The 19,616-nt window shown below is 45.7% G+C and overlaps 2 protein-coding genes across 2 annotated transcripts; one reads left to right on the top strand and one right to left on the bottom strand.

The window, feature by feature from the left end:
- The first annotated feature begins 11,434 nt into the window (after nucleotides 1-11,434).
- Nucleotides 11,435-14,803, top strand: LOC119272343 (protein GAMETE EXPRESSED 3-like). Its single transcript, XM_037553851.1, has 10 exons — nucleotides 11,435-11,543; nucleotides 11,653-11,834; nucleotides 11,937-12,272; nucleotides 12,373-12,619; nucleotides 12,902-13,186; nucleotides 13,281-13,367; nucleotides 13,533-13,565; nucleotides 13,654-13,713; nucleotides 13,805-13,947; nucleotides 14,027-14,803. Exons 1-10 carry the CDS (start codon nucleotides 11,435-11,437, stop codon nucleotides 14,663-14,665), a joined length of 2,121 nt encoding a protein of 706 aa, XP_037409748.1. The 3' UTR covers nucleotides 14,666-14,803.
- A 118-nt stretch (nucleotides 14,804-14,921) lies between these two features.
- Nucleotides 14,922-18,925, bottom strand: LOC119268319 (kinesin-like protein KIN-8A). The gene is made up of 7 exons (XM_037549908.1): nucleotides 17,795-18,925; nucleotides 17,107-17,383; nucleotides 16,803-16,853; nucleotides 16,545-16,637; nucleotides 16,097-16,459; nucleotides 15,327-16,007; nucleotides 14,922-15,203 (listed from the first exon to the last, which is right to left on the bottom strand). Exons 1-7 carry the CDS (start codon nucleotides 18,649-18,651, stop codon nucleotides 15,177-15,179), a joined length of 2,349 nt encoding a protein of 782 aa, XP_037405805.1. The 5' UTR covers nucleotides 18,652-18,925; the 3' UTR covers nucleotides 14,922-15,176.
- Between the last annotated feature and the right edge of the window lie 691 nt (nucleotides 18,926-19,616).

Raw genomic sequence — 19,616 nt, 5'->3', positions numbered from 1 at the left:
CATTGCTGAGCTGAATCCGACGCAGGGAGAAGCTAGTCCGGAGCGTACCTAGGAGCGGGAGTCCGGAGCTTGGGATTGGAGGAGGTGCGGCAAGCGCGGGACGGGGGCGAGCGACCGGCGAAGGGGCTCCCCCTCCCCGGGAACGACAGCGCCGCCGAGCAGCCGTACCCCGTGGCCGTCGTCGCCATCGGCCGGTGGCTACTGGTTGAGGAATCCTCTCCTTTTTTTTTTTGAGGGCTAGGAATCCTCTCCTCTTCCCCCCGTTCCTCATCCTGCTGTACAAAGGAGGCCCGATTATGGATGGGCATGCGGCCCACTTAAGTTTATCTTCGCCCGCATTTCCGCGGGCGCGGCTATACCTCGCTTGAAACCTAAAATACCTTGAAAAAACCCAAAATTTAAAATCCAAACCTTTAGGCCGTTCAGTTCACTAGCCCGATACGTATCAAGGTTTGGGAATGGAACGCAAGCACAAAAAATCCTGAAAATTTTAAAAACCTAAAAAACCTTGAAAATTTTAAAAATCCAAGAAAAAATAAAAATCCTTGAAAAAAATCCAAAATGGATGAAAAAACATGTTTTCACGGGGTATACCTGACGCATGACGTATGGCGGCGGCAGGGTGCACCACAAGACTACCCCTCAGTGCATCGCCGCTGGGAGGCCCATCCAGCAAGTACCCCTCATTTTTTTAGAGAAAGTCTTCATGGCTCACTTTATTTCAACACGATTAAAAATTTGTTTATTACATGTGAAACAATAAATCTAGAAAGATTATCATCCAGAAAACAGTAGTTAAAAATAAAAGCATGTCTAGTCATGTATGCCTCATAATTTGCTTCGTAGGTGTGATGTTGTAAAGCAAACAACAAGAATCACAGAGCAAGGGCTCCAAACCGATGGCCGTTTTCGCTTTGGGGTGCATCTGCTCTCAGATGGACAGTAAGTAAAAAAAATACTTTTTCTGTCTGAAATTATTGTCGGAGAAATAGATGTATCTAGATGTATTTTAGTTTTACGTACATTCATTTTTATCCATTTTTCTCGTAAGTATTTCTGGATGGAATCGGGAGTAGTACATTTAATTTTAAAACTCTGATTTTTTGTGTAAATGTTCTACTTAGTGTAACAAGCATACTTGACAATTTTCATGCGAAAATGGATAGAAATGGTTCGTCGGTGAAAAACCAAAATTAAGCGTCATATCTGGAGATAATATTTGAGGTTCAAAAAAAATTTACACAAGCCAAAATGCTTAGGTTTTCCGCCTAAAAATTTACAGGTAATATTTGAGTGTTACAATGAATCGATCTATTTTTAAAGATTTTTTTGACATTTGTAAAATACATTTTTTAGGTGAATACAAGATATATGTTTAGTGCACAGGAGCATATGCTCCAAAGAGTGGAATTGGATTTCTGCTCCAAACCTCGATACATATAGGCCGTTTAGTTCAGTAGCCCACCAGGCCACAGTTGAGCCTACAACTATTGGGGAACGTAGTAATTTCAAAAAAATTCTTACGCACACGCAAGATCATGATGATACATAGCAACGAGGGGAGAGTGTGATCTACATACCTTGTAGATCGATAACGGAAGCGTTTGGTTGATGTAGTCGTACGTCTTCACGGCCCGACCGATCAAGCACCGAAACTACGGCACCTCCGAGTTTTAGCACACGTTCAGCACGATGACGATCCCCGACCTCGATCCAACAAAGTGTCGGGGAAGAGTTCCGTCAGCACGACGGCGTGGTGACGATCTTGATGTACTACTGTAGCAGGGCTTCGCCTAAGCACCGCTACAATATTATCGAGGACTATGGTGGCTGGGGGCGCCGCACACGGCTAAGAATAAGATCACGTGGATCAACTTGTGTCTCTCTCGGGTGCCCCTGCCTCCGTATATAAAGGACCAAGAGGGGGAGGCCGGCCGGCCACATAGGGCGCGCCAGGAGGAGTCCTACTCCCTCCGGGAGTAGGACTTCTCCCCCAATCCTAGTTGGAATAAGACTCGCGAGGTGGGAAAAGAGAGAGAGAGAAGGAAGGGGGCGCCGGCCCCCTCTCTCCTTGTCCTATTCGGACTAGGGGGGAGGGGCGCGCGGCCCAGCCCTGGTCGCCTCTCCTCTTCTTCCACTAAGGCCCATTAAGGCCCATGTACCTCCCGGGGGGTTCCGGTAACCTCCCGGTACTCCGGTAAAATCCTGATTTCACCCGGAACACTTCCGATATCCAAACATAGGCTTCCAATATATCAATCTTTATGTCTCGACCATTTCGAGACTCCTCGTCATGTCCGTGATCACATTCGGGACTCCGAACAAACTTCGGTACATCAAAATGCATAAACTCATAATATAACTGTCATCGTAACCTTAAGCGTGCGGACCCTACGGGTTCGAGAACAATGTAGACATGACTGAGACATGTCTCTGGTCAATAACCAATAGCGGGACCTGGATGCCCATATTGGCTCCTACATATTCTACCGATACCCAAACATAGGCTTCCAATGTATCAATCTTTATGTCTCGACCATTTCGAGACTCCTCGTCATGTCCGTGATCACATCCGGGACCCCGAACAAACTTCGGTACATCAAAATGCATAAACTCATAATATAACTGTCATCGTAACCTTAAGCGTGCGGACCCTACGGGTTCGAGAACAATGTAGACATGACCGAGACATGTCTCCGGTCAATAACCAATAGCGGGACCTGGATGCCCATATTGGCTCCTACATATTCTACGAAGATCTTTATCGGTCAGAACGCATAACAACATACGTTGTTCCCTTTGTCATCGGTATGTTACTTGCCCGAGATTCGATCGTCGGTATTCCAATACCTAGTTCAATCTTGTTACCGGCAAGTCTCTTTACTCGTTCTGTAATACATCATCCCGCAACTAACTCATTAGTCGCAATGCTTGCAAGGCTTAAGTGATGTGCATTACCGAGAGGGCCCAGAGATACCTCTCCGACAATCGGAGTGACAAATCCTAATCTCGAAATACGCCAACCCAACATGTACCTTTGGAGACACCTGTAGAGCTCCTTTATAATCACCCAGTTACGTTGTGATGTTTGGTAGCACACAAAGTGTTCCTCCGGCAAACGGGAGTTGCATAATCTCATAGTCATAGGAACATGTATAAGTCATGAAGAAAGCAATAGCAACATACTAAACGATCGGGTGCTAAGCTAATGGAATGGGTCATGTCAATCAGTTCATTCACTTAATGATGTGATCCCGTTAATCAAATAACAACTCATTGTTCATGGTTAGGAAACATAACCATCTTTGATTAACGAGCTAGTCAAGTAGAGGCATACTAGTGACACTTTGTTTGTCTATGTATTCATACATGTATTATGTTTCCGGTTAATACAATTCTAGCATGAATAATAAACATTTATCATGATATAAGGAAATAAATAATAACTTTATTATTGCCTCTAGGGCATATTTCCTTCAGTCTCCCACTTGCACTAGAGTCAATAATCTAGATTACACAGTAATGATTCTAACACCCATGGAGCCTTGGTGATGATCATGTTTTGCTCGTGGAAGAGGCTTAGTCAACGGGTCTGCTACATTCAGATCCATATGTATCTTGCAAATCTCTATGTCTCCCACCTGGACTAGATCCCGGATGGAATTGAAGAGTCTCTTGATGTGCTTGGTTCTCTTGTGAAATCTGGATTCCTTTGCCAAGGCAATTGCATCAGTATTGTCACAAAAGATCTTCATTGGACCCGATGCACTAGGTATGACACCTAGATCGGATATGAACTCCTTCATCCAGACTCCTTCATTTGCTGCTTCCGAAGCAGCTATGTACTCCGCTTCACATGTAGATCCCGCTACAACGCTTTGTTTAGAACTGCACCAACTGACAGCTCCACCGTTTAATGTAAACACGTATTCGGTTTACGATTTAGAATCGTCCGGATCAGTGTCAAAGCTTGCATCAACGTAACCTTTTACGATGAGCTCTTTGTCACCTCCATATATGAGAAACATATCCTTCGTCCTTTTTAGGTATTTCAGGATGTTCTTGACCGTTGTCCAGTGATCCACTCCTGGATTACTTTGGTACCTCCCTGCTAGACTTATAGCAAGGCACACATCAGGTCTGGTACACAACATTGCATACATGATAGAGCCTATGGCTGAAGCATAGGGTACATCTTTCATATTCTCTCTATCTTCTGCAGTGGTCGGGCATTGAGTCTTACTCAACTTCACACCTTGTAACACAGGCAAGAACCCTTTCTTTGCTTGATCCATTTTGAACTTTTTCAAAACTTTGTCAAGGTATGTGCTTTGTGAAAGTCCAATTAAGCGTCTTGATCTATCTCTATAGATCTTAATGCCTAATATGTAAGCAGCTTCACCGAGGTCTTTCATTGAAAAACTCTTATTCAAGTATCCCTTTATGCTATCCAGAAATTCTATATCATTCCCAATTAGTAATATGTCATCTACATATAATATCAGAAATGCTATAGAGCTTCCACTCACTTTCTTGTAAATACAGGCTTCTCCAAAAGTCTGTATAAAACCAAATGATTTGATCACACTATCAAAGCGTTTATTCCAACTCCAAGAGGCTTGCACCAGTCCATAAATGGATCGCTGGAGCTTGCACACTTTGTTAGCTCCCTTTGGATCGACAAAACCTTCTGGTTGCATCATATACAACTCTTCTTCCAGAAATCCATTCAGGAATGCAGTTTTGACATCGATCTGCCAAATTTCATAATCATAAAATGCGGCAATTGCTAACATGATTCGGACAAACTTAAGCATCGCTACGGGTGAGAAGGTCTCATCGTAGTCAATCCCTTGAACTTGCCGAAAACCTTTTGCGACAACTCGAGCTTTGTAGACAGTAATATTACCGTCAGCGTCAGTCTTCTTCTTGAAGATCCATTTATTCTCAATTGCTTGCTGATCATCAGGCAAGTCAACCAAAGTCCATACTTTGTTTTCATACATGGATCCCATCTCAGATTTCATGGCCTCAAGCCATTTTGCGGAATCTGGGCTCACCATCGCTTCTTCATAGTTCGTAGGTTCATCATGATCTAGTAGCATGACTTCCAGAACGGGATTACCGTACCACTCTGGCGCGGATCTTACTCTGGTTGATCTACGAGGTTCAGTAGTATCTTGTTCTGAAGTTTCATGATCATCATCATTAGCTTCCTCACTAACTGGTGTAGGTGTCACAGAAACAGTTTTCTGTGATGTACTACTTTCCAATAAGGGAGCAGGTATAGTTACCTCATCAAGTTCTATTTTCCTCCCACTCACTTCTTTCGAGAGAAACTCCTTCTCCAGAAAGTTTCCGAATTTAGCAACAAAAGTCTCGCCTTCGGATCTGTGATAGAAGGTGTATCCAATAGTCTCCTTTGGATATCCTATGAAGACACATTTCTCCGATTTGGGTTCGAGCTTATCAGGTTGAAGCTTTTTCACATAAGCATCGCAGCCCCAAACTTTCAGAAACGACAACTTTGGTTTCTTGCCAAACCACAGTTCATAAGGCGTCGTCTCAACGAATTTTGATGGTGCCCTATTTAACGTGAATGCGGCCGTCTCTAGAGCGTATCCCCAAAACGATAGTGGTAAATCAGTAAGAGACATCATAGATCGCACCATATCTAGTAAAGTACGATTATGACGTTCGGACACACCATTACGTTGTGGTGTTCCGGGTGGCGTGAGTTGCGAAACTATTCCACAAATTTTTCAAATGTACACCAAACTCGTAACTCAAATATTCTCCTCCACGATCAGATCATAGAAACTTTATTTTCTTGTTACGATGATTTTCAACTTCACTCTGAAATTCTTTGAACTTTTCAAACGTTTCAGACTTATGTTTCATTAAGTAGATATACCCATATCTGCTTAAGTCATCTGTGAAGGTGAGAAAATAACGATATCCGCCACGAGCCTCAATATTCCTCGGACCACATACATCTGTATGTATGATTTCCAACAAGTCTGTTGCTTTCTCCATAGTACCGGAGAACGGTGTTTTGGTCATCTTGCCCATGAGGCACGGTTCGCAAGTACCAAGTGATTCATAATCAAGTGGTTCCAAAAGTCCATCAGTATGGAGTTTCTTCATGCGCTTTACACCGATATGACCTAAACGGCAGTGCCACAAATATGTTGCACTATCATTATCAACCCTGCATCTTTTGGTTTCAACATTATGAATATGTGTGTTACTACTATCGAGATTCAATAAGAATAGACCACTCTTCAAGGGTGCATGACCATAAAAGATATTACTCATATAATAGAACAACCATTATTCTCCGAATTAAATGAATAACCGTCTCGCATCAAACAAGATCCAGATATAGTATTCATGCTTAACGCTGGCACCAAATAACAATTATTTAGGTCTAATATTAATCCTGAAGGTAGATGTAGAGGTAGCGTGCCGACTGCGATCACATCGACTTTGGAACCGTTTCCCACGCGCATCGTCACCTCGTCCTTAGCCAATCTTCGCTTAATCCGTAGTCCCTGTTTCGAGTTGTAAATATTAGCAACAAAACCAGTATCAAATACCCAGGTGCTACTGCGAGCATTAGTAAGGTACACATCAATAACATGTATATCACATATACCTTTGTTCACCTTGCCATCCTTCTTATCCGCCAAATACTTGGGGCAGTTCCGCTTCCAATGACCAGTCTGCTTGTAGTAGAAGCACTCAGTTTCAGGCTTAGGTCCAGTTTTGGGTTTCTTCTCTTGAGTAGCAATTTGCTTGCTGTTCTTTTTGAAGTTTCCCTTCTTCTTACCTTTGCCCTTTTTCTTGAAACTAGTGGTCTTGTTGACCATCAACACTTGATGCTCCTTCTTGATTTCTACTTCCGCAGCTTTCAGCATCGCGAAGAGCTCGGGAATAGTCTTATTCATCCCTTGCATATTATAGTTCATCACGAAGCTCTTGTAGCTTGGTGGCGCTGATTGGAGAATTCTGTCAATGACGCAATCATCTGGAAGGTTAACTCCCAATTGAATCAAGTGATTATTATACCCAGACATTTTGAGTATATGCTCACTAACAGAACTGTTCTCCTCCATCTTACAGCTATAGAACTTATTGGAGACTTCATATCTCTCAATTCGGGCATTTGCTTGAAATATTAACTTCAACTCCTGGAACATCTCATATGCTCCATGACGTTCAAAACGTCGTTGAAGTCCCGATTCTAAGCCGTAAAGCATGGCACACTGAACTATTGAGTAGTCATCAGCTTTGCTCTGCCAGACGTTCACAACATCCGGCATTGCTCCTGCAGCAGGCCTGGCACCCAGCGGTGCTTCCAGGACGAAATTCTTCTGTGCAGCAATGAGGATAATCCTCAAGTTACGGACCCAGTCCGTGTAATTGCTACCATCATCTTTCAACTTTGCTTTCTCAAGGAACGCATTAAAATTCAACGGAACAATAGCACGAGCCATCTATCTACAATCAAGCATAAACAAGCAAGATACTTATCAGGTACTAAGTTTCATGATAAATTTAAGTTCAGTTAATTTACTTAAAGAACTCCCACTTAGATAGACATCCCTCTAATCCTCTAAGTGATTACGTGATCCAAATCAACTAAACCATGTCCGATCATCACGTGAGATGGAGTAGTTTCATTGCTGAACATCACTATGTTGATCATATCTACTATATGATTCACGCTCGACCTTTCGGTCTCCGTGTTCCGAGGCCATATCTGTATATGCTTGGCTCGTCAAGTTTAACTTGAGTATTCCACGTGTGCAACTGTTTTGCACCCGTTGTATTTGAACGTAGAGCCTATCACACCCGATCATCACGTGGTGTCTCAGCACGAAGAACTTTCGCAACGGTGCATACTCAGGGAGAACACTTCTTGATAATTAGTGAGAGATCATCTTATAATGCTACCGTCAATCAAAGCAAGATAAGATGCATAAAAGATAAACATCACATGCAATCAATATAAATGATATGATATGGCCATCATCATCTTGTGCTTGCGATCTCCATCTCCGAAGCACCGTCGTGATCACCATCGTCACCGGCGTGACACCTTGATCTCTATCGTAGCATCATTGTCGTCTCGCCAAGCTTGTGCTTCCACGACTATCGCTACCGCTTAGTGATAAAGTAAAGCATTACATCGCGATTGCATTGCATACAATAAAGCGACAACCATATGGCTCCTGCCAGTTTCCGATAACTCGGTTACAAAACATGATCATCTCATACAATAAAATTCAGCATCATGACTTGACCATATCAAATCACAACATGCCCTGCAAAAACAAGTTAGACGTCCTCTACTTTGTTGTTGCAAGTTTTACGTGGCCGCTACGGGCTTAAGCAAGAACTAATCTTACCTACGCATCAAAACCACAACGATAGTTTGTCAAGTTGGTGCTGTTTTAACCTTCGCAAGGACCGGGCGTAGCCACACTCGGTTCAACTAAAGTTGGAGAAACTGTCACCCGCAAGCCACCTCTGTGCAAAGCACGTCAGGAGAACCGGTCTCGCGTAAGCGTACGCGTAATGTTGGTCTGGGCCGCTTCGTCCAACAATACCGCCGAACCAAAGTATGACATGCTGGTAAGCAGTATGACTTATATCGCCCACAACTCACTTGTGTTCTACTCGTGCATATAACATCAACATATAAAACCTAGGCTCGGATGCCACTGTTGGGGAACGTAGTAATTTCAAAAAATTTCCTACGCACATGCAAGATCATGATGATGCATAGCAACGAGGGGAGAGTGTGATCTACATACCTTGTAGATCGACAACGGAAGCGTTTGGTTGATGTAGTCGTACGTCTTCACGGCTCGACCGATCAAGCACCGAAACTACGACACCTCCGAATTTTAGCACACGTTCAGCTCGATGACAATCCCCGGACTTCGATCCAGCAAAGTGTTCGGGAAGAGTTCCGTCAGCACGACGGCGTGGTGACGATCTTGATGTACTACTGTCGCAGGGCTTCACCTAAGCACCGCTACAATATTATCGAGGACTATGGTGGCTGGGGGCGCCGCACACGGCTAAGAATAAGATCACGTGGATCAACTTGTGTCTCTTTGGGGTGCCCCTGCCTCCGTATATAAAGGACCAAGAGGGGGAGGCCGGCCGGCCACATAGGGCGCGCCTGGAGGAGTCCTACTCCCTCCGGGTGTAGGACTTCTCCCCAATCCTAGTTGGAATAGGACTCGCGAGGTGGGAAAAGAGAGAGAGAGAAGGAAGGGGGCGCCGACCCCCTCTCTCCTTGTCCTATTCGGACTAGGGGAGGAGGGGCGCGCGGCCCAGCCCTGGCCGCCTCTCCTCTTCTTCCACTAAGGCCCATTAAGGCCCATGTACCTCCCGGGGGGTTCCGGTAACCTCCCGGTACTCCGGTAAAATCCCGATTTCACCCGGAACACTTCCGATATCCAAACATAGGCTTACAATATATCAATCTTTATGTCTCGACCATTTTGAGACTCCTCGTCATGTCCATGATCACATCCGGGACTCCGAACAAACTTCGGTACATCAAAATGCATAAACTCATAATATAACTATCATGGTAACCTTAAGCGTGCGGACCCTACGGGTTCGAGAACAATGTAGACATGACCGAGACATGTCTCCGGTCAATAACCAATAGCGGGACCTGGATGCCCATATTGGCTCCTACATATTCTACGAAGATCTTTATCGGTCAGACCGCATAACAACATACGTTGTTCCCTTTGTCATCGGTATGTTACTTGCCCGAGATTCGATCGTCGGTATTCCAATACCTAGTTCAATCTCGTTACCGGCAAGTCTCTTTACTCGTTCTGTAATACATCATCCCGCAACTAACTCATTAGTCGCAATGCTTGCAAGGCTTAAGTGATGTGCATTACCGAGAGGGCCCAGAGATACCTCTCCGACAATCGGAGTGACAAATCCTAATCTCGAAATATGCCAACCCAACATGTACCTTTGGAGACACCTGTAGAGCTCCTTTATAATCACCCAGTTACGTTGTGACGTTTGATAGCACACAAAGTGTTCCTACGGCAAACGGGAGTTGCATAATCTCATAGTCATAGGAACATGTATAAGTCATGAAGAAAGCAATAGCAACATACTAAACGATCGGGTGCTAAGCTAATGGAATGGGTCATGTCAATCAGATCATTCACTTAATGATGTGATCCCGTTAATCAAATAACAACTCATTGTTCATGGTTAGGAAACATAACCATCTTTGATTAACGAGCTAGTCAAGTAGAGGCATACTAGTGACACTTTGTTTGTCTATGTATTCACACATGTATTATGTTTCCGGTTAATACAATTCTAGCATGAATAATAAACATTTATCATGATATAAGGAAATAAATAATAACTTTATTATTGCCTCTAGGGCATATTTCCTTCAACAACCCCACACAACCCAGATCGCCGCATGTCTTTTTTGTGCTTGAGTTCCATTCCCAAACCAAGGCGCAGTTGCAAACGCAGTTTGCCTAAAAAAAGTTGCGATGCAGTTACGCGAGGAAGCGGGAAGCAAGTGGGGGTGACGGCAGTGCGACGATGGAACGTCAAGCTCCGGAGCTGGCGACGAGCGACCAGGATCCATTCTCCATGGCCGCCCCGGGCCCCAAGGTGGGGGGGGGGGGCGCACCAAGTCGCCTTTCGGTTGGGAAGTAGGAACATTAACCGCTCAACTTTTTTAGGCCCGAAGTTTCTAAAAAAAACAACTATTAGGCCTGATTGATTAGGGTATTAAAGCATCTATAACCGGACTCCTCAAAAGTCCGCGGATATGCCTCATCAATGACCAGACAAGAGAAGGAAAAAATTGACTTAATCGGACCCCTCATATCCTTTATATGTCTGGGATGTCCGCAAATCCTTGTATTGAGGACAAATATAGGGACGTGTCCGATGAGTCGGCCACGTAGGACGGGGCCCACCCGAACCACATTTTTTTTCTTTATTTCATTTTTTCTTTATTTCTCTTCATCTTCATCAATCACGTCCAAATGACCGAATATATGAGGGCAAAAATGGAAAGTGGATATATGAACGGATAAATAAAGTTTCAAAACGGACGTTTATGGGGGCATGTATTGGCCAGCCGCAAAGGGCCTAGCAGACACGAAGGCTCGGTAGTAGGCACGTACACGCTGAGATGCAGCGAGTCCACGACGATCGCGAGAAATTCCTTCATTTGTCAGTTTCCTTCCCAGGGCGAGTCGTGACCATCCCTATCCCTGGCCCCCGCTCAGTTTCCTTCCGAGGGCGAGTTGCTGCCGCTGGAAGAACCGCCGCCTCCACTCCGCTCTCTGAATGTAACCACCCCGTCCTTCCACTTGCTCGAAAAACTCTTCCTCTCCGCAACCGCGCAGCCATGGCGATGAGGTTGTTGCCGCGCCTATGCCTGCTCCTGTGTTCTCTCATCGGCGACGCGCGCTCCTCGCCGGCGCTTCAGAGGCTCAATGCAAGCGCCGCTGAAAACCGTACGACCGATCCCCTTGCTTTGGTTTCTACTACCGTCTGCAGTTTCCTTGCCCACGCACGCAGGGTTGCGCCTCCTGACTTACTGGATGAGTTTTGCGTTGCTTGCAGCCCATATACCACCGGGTGTCGGCCGTGCCCTCTCGGCCCCTCTCATCGGCCACGGCGGCCGCCTCGTCGCTTGCTCCGGGAAGAACCTACTCGCTTTCGAGCCAAACGGATCCTTCGCGTGGATCATTTCCCTTGGATACAACTGTAAACAAGAGATCAGCTTGGTTGCCGAGAGGGACAAGGTAAATCCAATTCTCATTGCTGCTGCATTGTGAACACTGCATTGTGAACACGCTTTCATACTCATACGTGGTGGCAGAGAATAAGGTGAATCGATTGTGCAGATATACTTGGTGGCAGAAGATAAGGTCATAAAAGTAACTCCACAAAACTTACACACCAGTGCCCCAACATCACAAGTGTTTTTCAGTCACGGTTCACCACCAGGGAGGTCCAAGGAGATCATCGGCCTATCCACCAGCAGCAGCTATGCATCTCTTTTCATCACCATTAGGAACCGTGGTCTTTTCTCTTTCTCGTTGCGTGACGGGAAGCTGCAGTGGAGTGCCGGGCCTGTGGTGGATCGCTTCGGTTACCGTCTAGGCTGCAAGGGCAACAACATCTCAGCCTGCTACTTCAATTCATCTCCAATTGTTGATCAATGCGAGGGCACTCTTTATGTAAGGCCTTATTTCACTGGGCAGTGTTTTTCTGTAACTCCCATGGTTTAGTCTTCTCATCTTTTTCACCCTGCCATTTTAATTTCATATGACTTTGCAGATATCAAATACCGAAGGCCAGCTCTATTCCATGTACATTCATAGCCGTCAGTATAGATGGGTCCAAGACTTGAGCTCGATCGACAAAGTCGTGACAATTGCACCGGGAAATAATGGCCGCCTATACATTGTCCTTCCGAGAAAGTCAACTGTCATGGGGCTTGATGTACTGTCAGGAAACATTTCATGGCAGCTGAGTGTTGGTCCACTTAGTAATGAGAAAATCTTGCCAGCTGTGGATTCCAATGGTAAATCATCCATCTGGATTTTGAAACATGTTTGTTCCTTCGCTAATTCATTCGCATCTGGAGCTGTTTAATTCTCATGGGACTTTAATTGTTTTGTTTAACTGCATTCTCTTCAACATTCGTATACCGAACATCTATTTGCATGATAATTTGTACTCCCTCTGTAAACTAATATAAGAGCGTTTAGATCACTACTTTAGTATTCTAAACGCTCTTATATTAGTTTACGGAGGGAGTATCATATATCACCTTTCATGCTACTTTGTTCAACTGTTGTAACAGGTTGGATATCAATTGGCTCGTTAGATGGGATCTTGTATTCAATTTCTCCTGATGGTGATATCAGAAAGTTTCTTCAAAGAACAGCACCTAATTCAGTGATCCATTCAAGTCCAGTCCTGGACTGCTCAGGGTTTTCGGTCTACATCAGCCAGACCATAATGGAGGCAAAATCAAGTCAAACTATCGGTGATTACACCTATGTATCGGTGATGAAGCCATCAAGCATCTTGTTTACTTTGTTGGCTCCAGCAACTGGAACGGTCTACTGGACTGAAAAGTATCCTGGTTTGTTTCGTTCTTTATATGAATGTGTCATTCTTGTTCCTCCAAAATGGTGGCGTAAAGCTATTTTTTTATGTGGTATTCATTTCCTTACCAGGAGAATTATCGAATTTGTTGTCCGGTAGTGACCTGGACTACTTTACACTAGATGAGACCATTCTTCTCACTGCTCTATCTTCCGCAAGTAAGTCTTGTTTAGCTCTTGAATCCTCGATTAAGTAATTGGTAAAGTTATACTCCCTCCGCCCCAAAATAGGTGTCGCTGATTTAATACTTATTTTGGGATGGAGGGAGTACCTGATATCAACTAATTTGCAAAGCTTTGAGCTCCTGAAATTTCTTGTCACAGGAATCGGCAACACCGTGCAATGCTACACGAGAAGTATGCTTTCTTTTCTCATGTATCTAGTTGATTTTCCATCCTAATGTTGTATTGTCTTACCGAGTACTTCACCTCTTTGTTCTGCAAGGGCAAAAGATTGCTTGGACTTGCAGAAAAGCAAAACCAAAGTTTGTTCATGGTGATCCAGGTGACATTCAAGTTGTGACATTTTTCTTCTTTTGTTGCTGTTGTTTAGTTAGAAATGCATAATTACCAACTAAGTAATGTACATCCATCAGGTGACCACAACCATGTCCTTCTGTTGTTCTTTTTCCAACTCGTTGTCATTGTGGTACTAGCGGTAATTGTGCGGTTTTGCTGCATCTTCTGGAGGAAGAAAAAGCTTCAAAACAATGGCTTGCAAAAGTTCCTGGAAAAGAGGGTACGTATACTAGAAACATAGTTTAGGGTGACTTCCCTGAACTATGGTCTGAGTCTGACATCTACCTTCTGAAACGCAGCGTTCTCTTCACAGCAAGAGGAGAGTCTTAGGCAAGATTATCTCTGAGTTAGAGCAGAAGGCGGTCGAAGACGTCGAGGGCGCCTCTTCAAACAAAACTTTGGAGCAATTGGGTGAAATGGTGAAAGCCAAGGATGGTGTTGAGAGGAAGCTGTACACATCATACAGTCTTGGCAGGGACGTCCTGGGCTTGAGACAAGGCTCTTCCATATTGCCCCTTTACAATGGAAAGCACAAGAGTCACTCATTTCACGGCGCACATAGAGAAAGCATTACGGTCTTTAATACGCTCAGCGAGAGCTCTACTTCGGAGGATAGAACAAGCAGTAGCTACTCCAGTGACAGTGGGAGCTGCAGCAGTGGTAGTAGATTTGAAGAAATGGAACTGGACACAAGATCCAAGTCAGCAGAAGAGGCTGGACTTTCAGAGGATATTGCCAAGGAAGCTCAAGACAAATTGCCAGTAGAAGTCGCATCATCGTATCAGGCATTTATGAATCCGTTGTATGTGCAAGGAGAAAGCACTAGCAAATCACCTTCGCAGAGGGAAGCATTTCCGATGGAGACCATGCAGCACGATGTTGCACCAACCAAGAGAATGTGGCTGAAGAGGAGGCGAAGTCTGTCCTCAACAAACTGATGTAACTCAACGAATTAGATGAAGATTTATCTTGCTTGATTGTCGATGGTAATTATGTTCCTAGAAAACTAGGATGTTATTTATTGTGGTTCATTTGTGCAAGTTTATACTCAGATGCATATGGACCTGGTTCTGTTTCTTCTTCTTGCAGGGCATCATTCATTTTGATTCAGATTGCATACAAACAACAAAAGTGAGAACTGCCCTTAACTTTATATAACTGTCATTTTGTTTTGCCAAATTTGAGCAACATTCAGATGGAAAATGTGTAACACCTGCTCCAGTTACCAAATATAAATGTTCTCTCCCCTGACCAAATATTGTACAGTTTCAATAATTTAAATGGACATAGAAGCTAATAAATAAAACTCTATGCTGGTTCAGTTAGCCCAGGCAAACTGAATTTAATATGATAAACTCCAATTAGTATAGCTGACAGAAAAAATAGTAAGATATGAACATGTCTATCCTCTGCATTCATTCGTCTCCTGAGGGTCCAGGTCCAGTGCTGCTAGGCTCTTTGGCGTGTGAATCCCGGCTGAAACAAAGTGTAATGCAGGGTGAGGCCCCGGCAGCAACAGAAACGTAGGAGTAATTTATATGCTGCCCATATTATAGAACTAATAAACTCTTGGGAGTGATGTGAGCTCAAGGACTATACCTGAAGTAGCATTGAAGGGACCCTGATTGGAGTTTCAGCAGCTACATGGCTCCGAGTCTTCCGCCCATTTCCAGCAAGAACTGAAGGGCTTTCGCCTCCAAAGTCCCAGAAGGTACGCTTCTTAGCCGTAGGCACAGGTGACGTGAACCGGTGGCTCGGGCTCTTCAGCTCACCTGCATCTTTCTCGGCCTTACGTAGGCTTGCCCTTGTGATCACTCTTCTCTCAGCTGTTGCTGGTTCAGGGTCATTTGAGTTCTTCCTGTTGATCAAACCGCGGATGAACTCGTCCCTCTGCTTGAGCTGCAGAAAGTGTTCCTTCTTCATCTTCTCGATCTCGGACTCCAGGGTCTTCACTTTCCTCTGCAGATCCCGGACCATTGCATTGTCTGCTGGCCTCTTAGAATTTGGTGTGCTGAAACAGCTCCCGTCTAGAATAGACCGCTTCACCTTTCTTTGCGTTGAGCATGGCGTGGTGGTAATGTGAGGTGAGGGGGCAGCACATTGTTGTGGCGAGCCGTTGGGAGCAAGTGACTGAGCCTGAACAGTCAGCAGCTTCTGTTGCTGCTTCACCACCTGCTGCCTCAGCTCACTGTTCTCCTTCTGAAGCTCCAGTACTAGCTTGGCCTGATCAGTATCAGAATCTGGCGCCTTGAAAACTTCCTCATTCCCAGCGGTCAATGGCTGAAAAATTACAAGATTATTCATTTTGTCACGAGTTCTGTTCAGTAGAATGTTACAAGATATTAGTTCATAAAATCATATTTTCATACCTTTGTTTTTATCTCCTTGGCGCGATCAGCCCAATGAAGAGTGTTCTGTGTCTCACCAAAGGAAAGATTCGAAGGGCTGATGTTTGCAATCATGACAGTGTTGCAGGATCCCCCAAGTGAATCCTTGAGGAGCTGGGTCAGCTTGGAATTGCGATATGGCACATGCCTCTTCCCCTCCACAAGAGCATTGATGCAACTGCTGAGTGCGAGGAGAGACCGATTTATGTTCGCTCCTTCCAGCGACCTCTGTGAGCGTTGGTCAGTTGCTATAGCCCTCTCTGATCCAGCAAGATCAATGAGTGAGAGCTTTCCAACTCGTGTTACAACACTAGTTCCATCCATGTATCTATATTCCACGACAACCTGCAAAATTTGCAATAGTTTATATTTATGCAGTTCGTGGGACCGTGTTTTTCAGTAGTAGTGAAAGTGCATGATTGACATTCACCTGTAGTATTGCATGGGAGCGCGATGAGGTCTCATTAACTCGAGTTGGTTCAGTTGTTCTATTCTGGTTGCCTTGCTGAAGTAATTTCATAACCTGTGATGAACAATGTCAAGAATGTTATTATCATTTTCATTGCCAACTGCAAAGCAATGCTCCCTCTGTCCCATAATATAAGAGTGTTTTTGACACCACGCTAGTGTAAAAAACGCTCTTATATTATAGGGCGGTGAGAGTAGTAACTAAGGAAGAGCTTATTACTTCATCTGTAGAGTATGCTCTATATTGTGTAAGACCAGCAGCAACAGTTCCCTGGAATGCACAATACACTTTTCTGTTAGAATACTCATAATAAGAAGGGGTATAAATTGTACATATACTGCAAAATGCGTACAGAACATACAGAATGGATCATTTGGCAACATAATATACTTTTTCGTTCTGTTCGAACTGATTAATTTTACTCTACTAGGAGGACTACTAACTTGATATCACCAAGAGTAAAGTAAAGTTTCTCAACAAAAGCTTGCTTCATTGGTTGAAAGATGGTTATAGGCTAGAATACCTGCTGCTTGTCTTCTCTCAGAAGGAGGGGTCTACCAGGAGATAGCAAGTCCCTCACTGTCTCATTGTAGACCTCGAGGTACGACAGCTGAATCGAGTGGTTGCCATCATAGCTCCTCTGCCTCACCTTCAAGAACAAATCCTTGATTGCGAGCACCATTACGCCAGGGTTATCCATGGTCCCGAGCATTGTGTAGGTCTTCCCAGCCCCTGTTGCTCCATAGCAAAACACGGTCCCATTCCTCCCTTGCAAAACACCTTCCACAAGATCTGCTGTTCTGCAATATAAGAATGGAGGATTGGACTCATGTTAAATGCCAGGGAAGTGGAGAAGTGCAATTGAGAAAACATTGCAAGTACATACTATACCATTGATTTGTCCTAATATTCAAGAAATTAGCTCACTCCTGTAATCAATATCCTAGACCTACCATTACTCTCGCCCAACATTTCACAAATACTACCACTTCTGTAACCATTTTCTCAACTATCATAAAAATGTGTCTCTTATCGAATCTAGTCATAAAAGATGTATGCAGCTTCATCCGCAGATTTATCACTTCCAAATTCAAGAGTACAAACAACTGCATCTTGGTATATTGTTTCTTTCTAATATAACCAAATAATGAAATAATTGTTTGAAACATGTGCATTGTAAAGAAATTGATTGAAGGTAGTGCGATTCTTACGAGGTGCTATAGACTTCGGCCTGCGCCGTGGAGTCGGGGAAGGAAGCGTCGAAGCAGAAATGGCGACCTCGCACGCGCTTCAGGCGGAGGTAGTCGTTCTCTGAGGCCAACTCCGTGAGGTACACGTCCTTCTTGTTGACGATCTTGACGCAGGTCTTGGACCCGACCTCCTTCTCCTTCCTGGACATGGGCCGCAGCCTGACGAAGACCATGATCCGGCTCCCTGTTGCGTCAGCATTGGCAGCTCCCATCTCCCCTACAGCCTTGAGCTTGCCGCCGATGCCTCCTCCGAGTGAGAGCTTCCTGGCCTGCAGCGCGGGGAGAGCCGGCGCCGCCTTCTTGACGGGGCAGGACATGACGTTGGCGGCGAGGGCCACGTTCTCCTTCTCCTTGGGCTCCGGCGGCCGCGAGAAGACGACGACCTTGTCGTTCTTGGAAGGGGCCCTCGCCTCCGGAGGCCCCATGTTGTTCTCCCTGTCCCTGAGGACCGCCGCCTCGGGGAGCGGAGCAAAGGCGTCGCGGTGACGCCTGGCCCCCTCCCCCTCCTCCTCCTCCTCCCCAGCGTTCTCGTCCCTGTCCTCCCCGACGTTGGCGTGCGGGATGGTGCGGCTGCGGCGCATGGCGGCGCCGCCCTGCGAGGAGGCGAGCATCTGCTTGTGCTGCTCGTAGAAGAGGTTGAGCGCGCGCATCTTCTCCTTGAGCCCGTGGTGCGTGTTGGGGAGGAGCGACGCCCGGCGCCCCGCGGCGTCGCGGCCCGGGGCCGACATTGGCACCCGCGCCGCCGACGAGCTCCACTGGCGCGCGCCCGGGTCGCCGCCCTTGATGGCGCTGGCCTGCGAGCGCGTGGAGACCGGCATCTTCGTCCGACAAGATCTGGTCAGAAGCTCGACCTGAGCATGGACGACCCCAGCAGCTCCCCCACTCGCACGGCTCGCTGGAAATCTCGCAAAATCCCGGCAAGAGAGATGCACTAACGGCCCGAAGTCGGAGCAAGATCTCGAAATTTGACCGGATTCTTGGCTCTTGATCTGGGGAGAGGCGGAGAGAGGGAGAGAGGCGTTGGTGGTCAGTGTCTTGTAAAGTCGAAACAGTAGCGGGGACTGGGGCTGGGGAGGAGGGGAGGGGGGAGCTGGGGAAGGGGAGGGCCGTCGGATAGGAGATGGGCACCGGATGCGGGGCCGCGGGTTTGAAACGTCGGGGAGGGTAGGGAGGAGGCTGCAACGGTCGGGCATAGGCGTGCGGCGTGGCGTGCCCCTCGCAGCCAACGGTCGAGAGTGGGGTCAACACTCGACGGGTTTCGCAGGTTATCAGCGAGTCAATCAATTCGATGGTGCGTCGATTTGGGCATGATGACCGGCCTCTCTATCTCTGTATACAAGTTTATTATAGCGAGATTTAAAGATGTATAGGAGTAACTCCCAAAAGATGTGAATGCAGCCATAAAATAGTGCCTTATTGCCCAGCGAAACCGAAAACTTGCTCATTTTCTTGCAAGAGAAAGTAAAACGAAATTTGGTGCCACGAGCGAAAACTAGGGGTGGCAATTTTGACAATTTTAACCTGTGGACGAAATCATTTCACAAAATGAACTGTCCTAAAAATTTTTCACTCGGCTGATATTTTTGAGTGGGGCCTGACACGGAGGCGCCACACCCTACGGTGTAGCGCCTAGCTCTGAGGCGTTGCACTTTTGTCCAGCGTGGCAGCCCCGGGGCCTGCACCCAGCAGTGCAGCACCTCAGAGCTAGGCGTCACACATGTAATGTGCAGCGCCTAGCCCGTAGGCGTTGCATTGTTTGTTACTAGTTGGCTGGCTGAACCCC

The sequence above is a fragment of the Triticum dicoccoides genome, chromosome 3A (assembly GCF_002162155.2).
Source record: "Triticum dicoccoides isolate Atlit2015 ecotype Zavitan chromosome 3A, WEW_v2.0, whole genome shotgun sequence".
Taxonomy (NCBI): domain Eukaryota; kingdom Viridiplantae; phylum Streptophyta; class Magnoliopsida; order Poales; family Poaceae; genus Triticum; species Triticum dicoccoides.
Note: the sequence above shows the minus strand (reverse complement) of the source record. Positions and strands in the feature narration are given on the sequence as shown.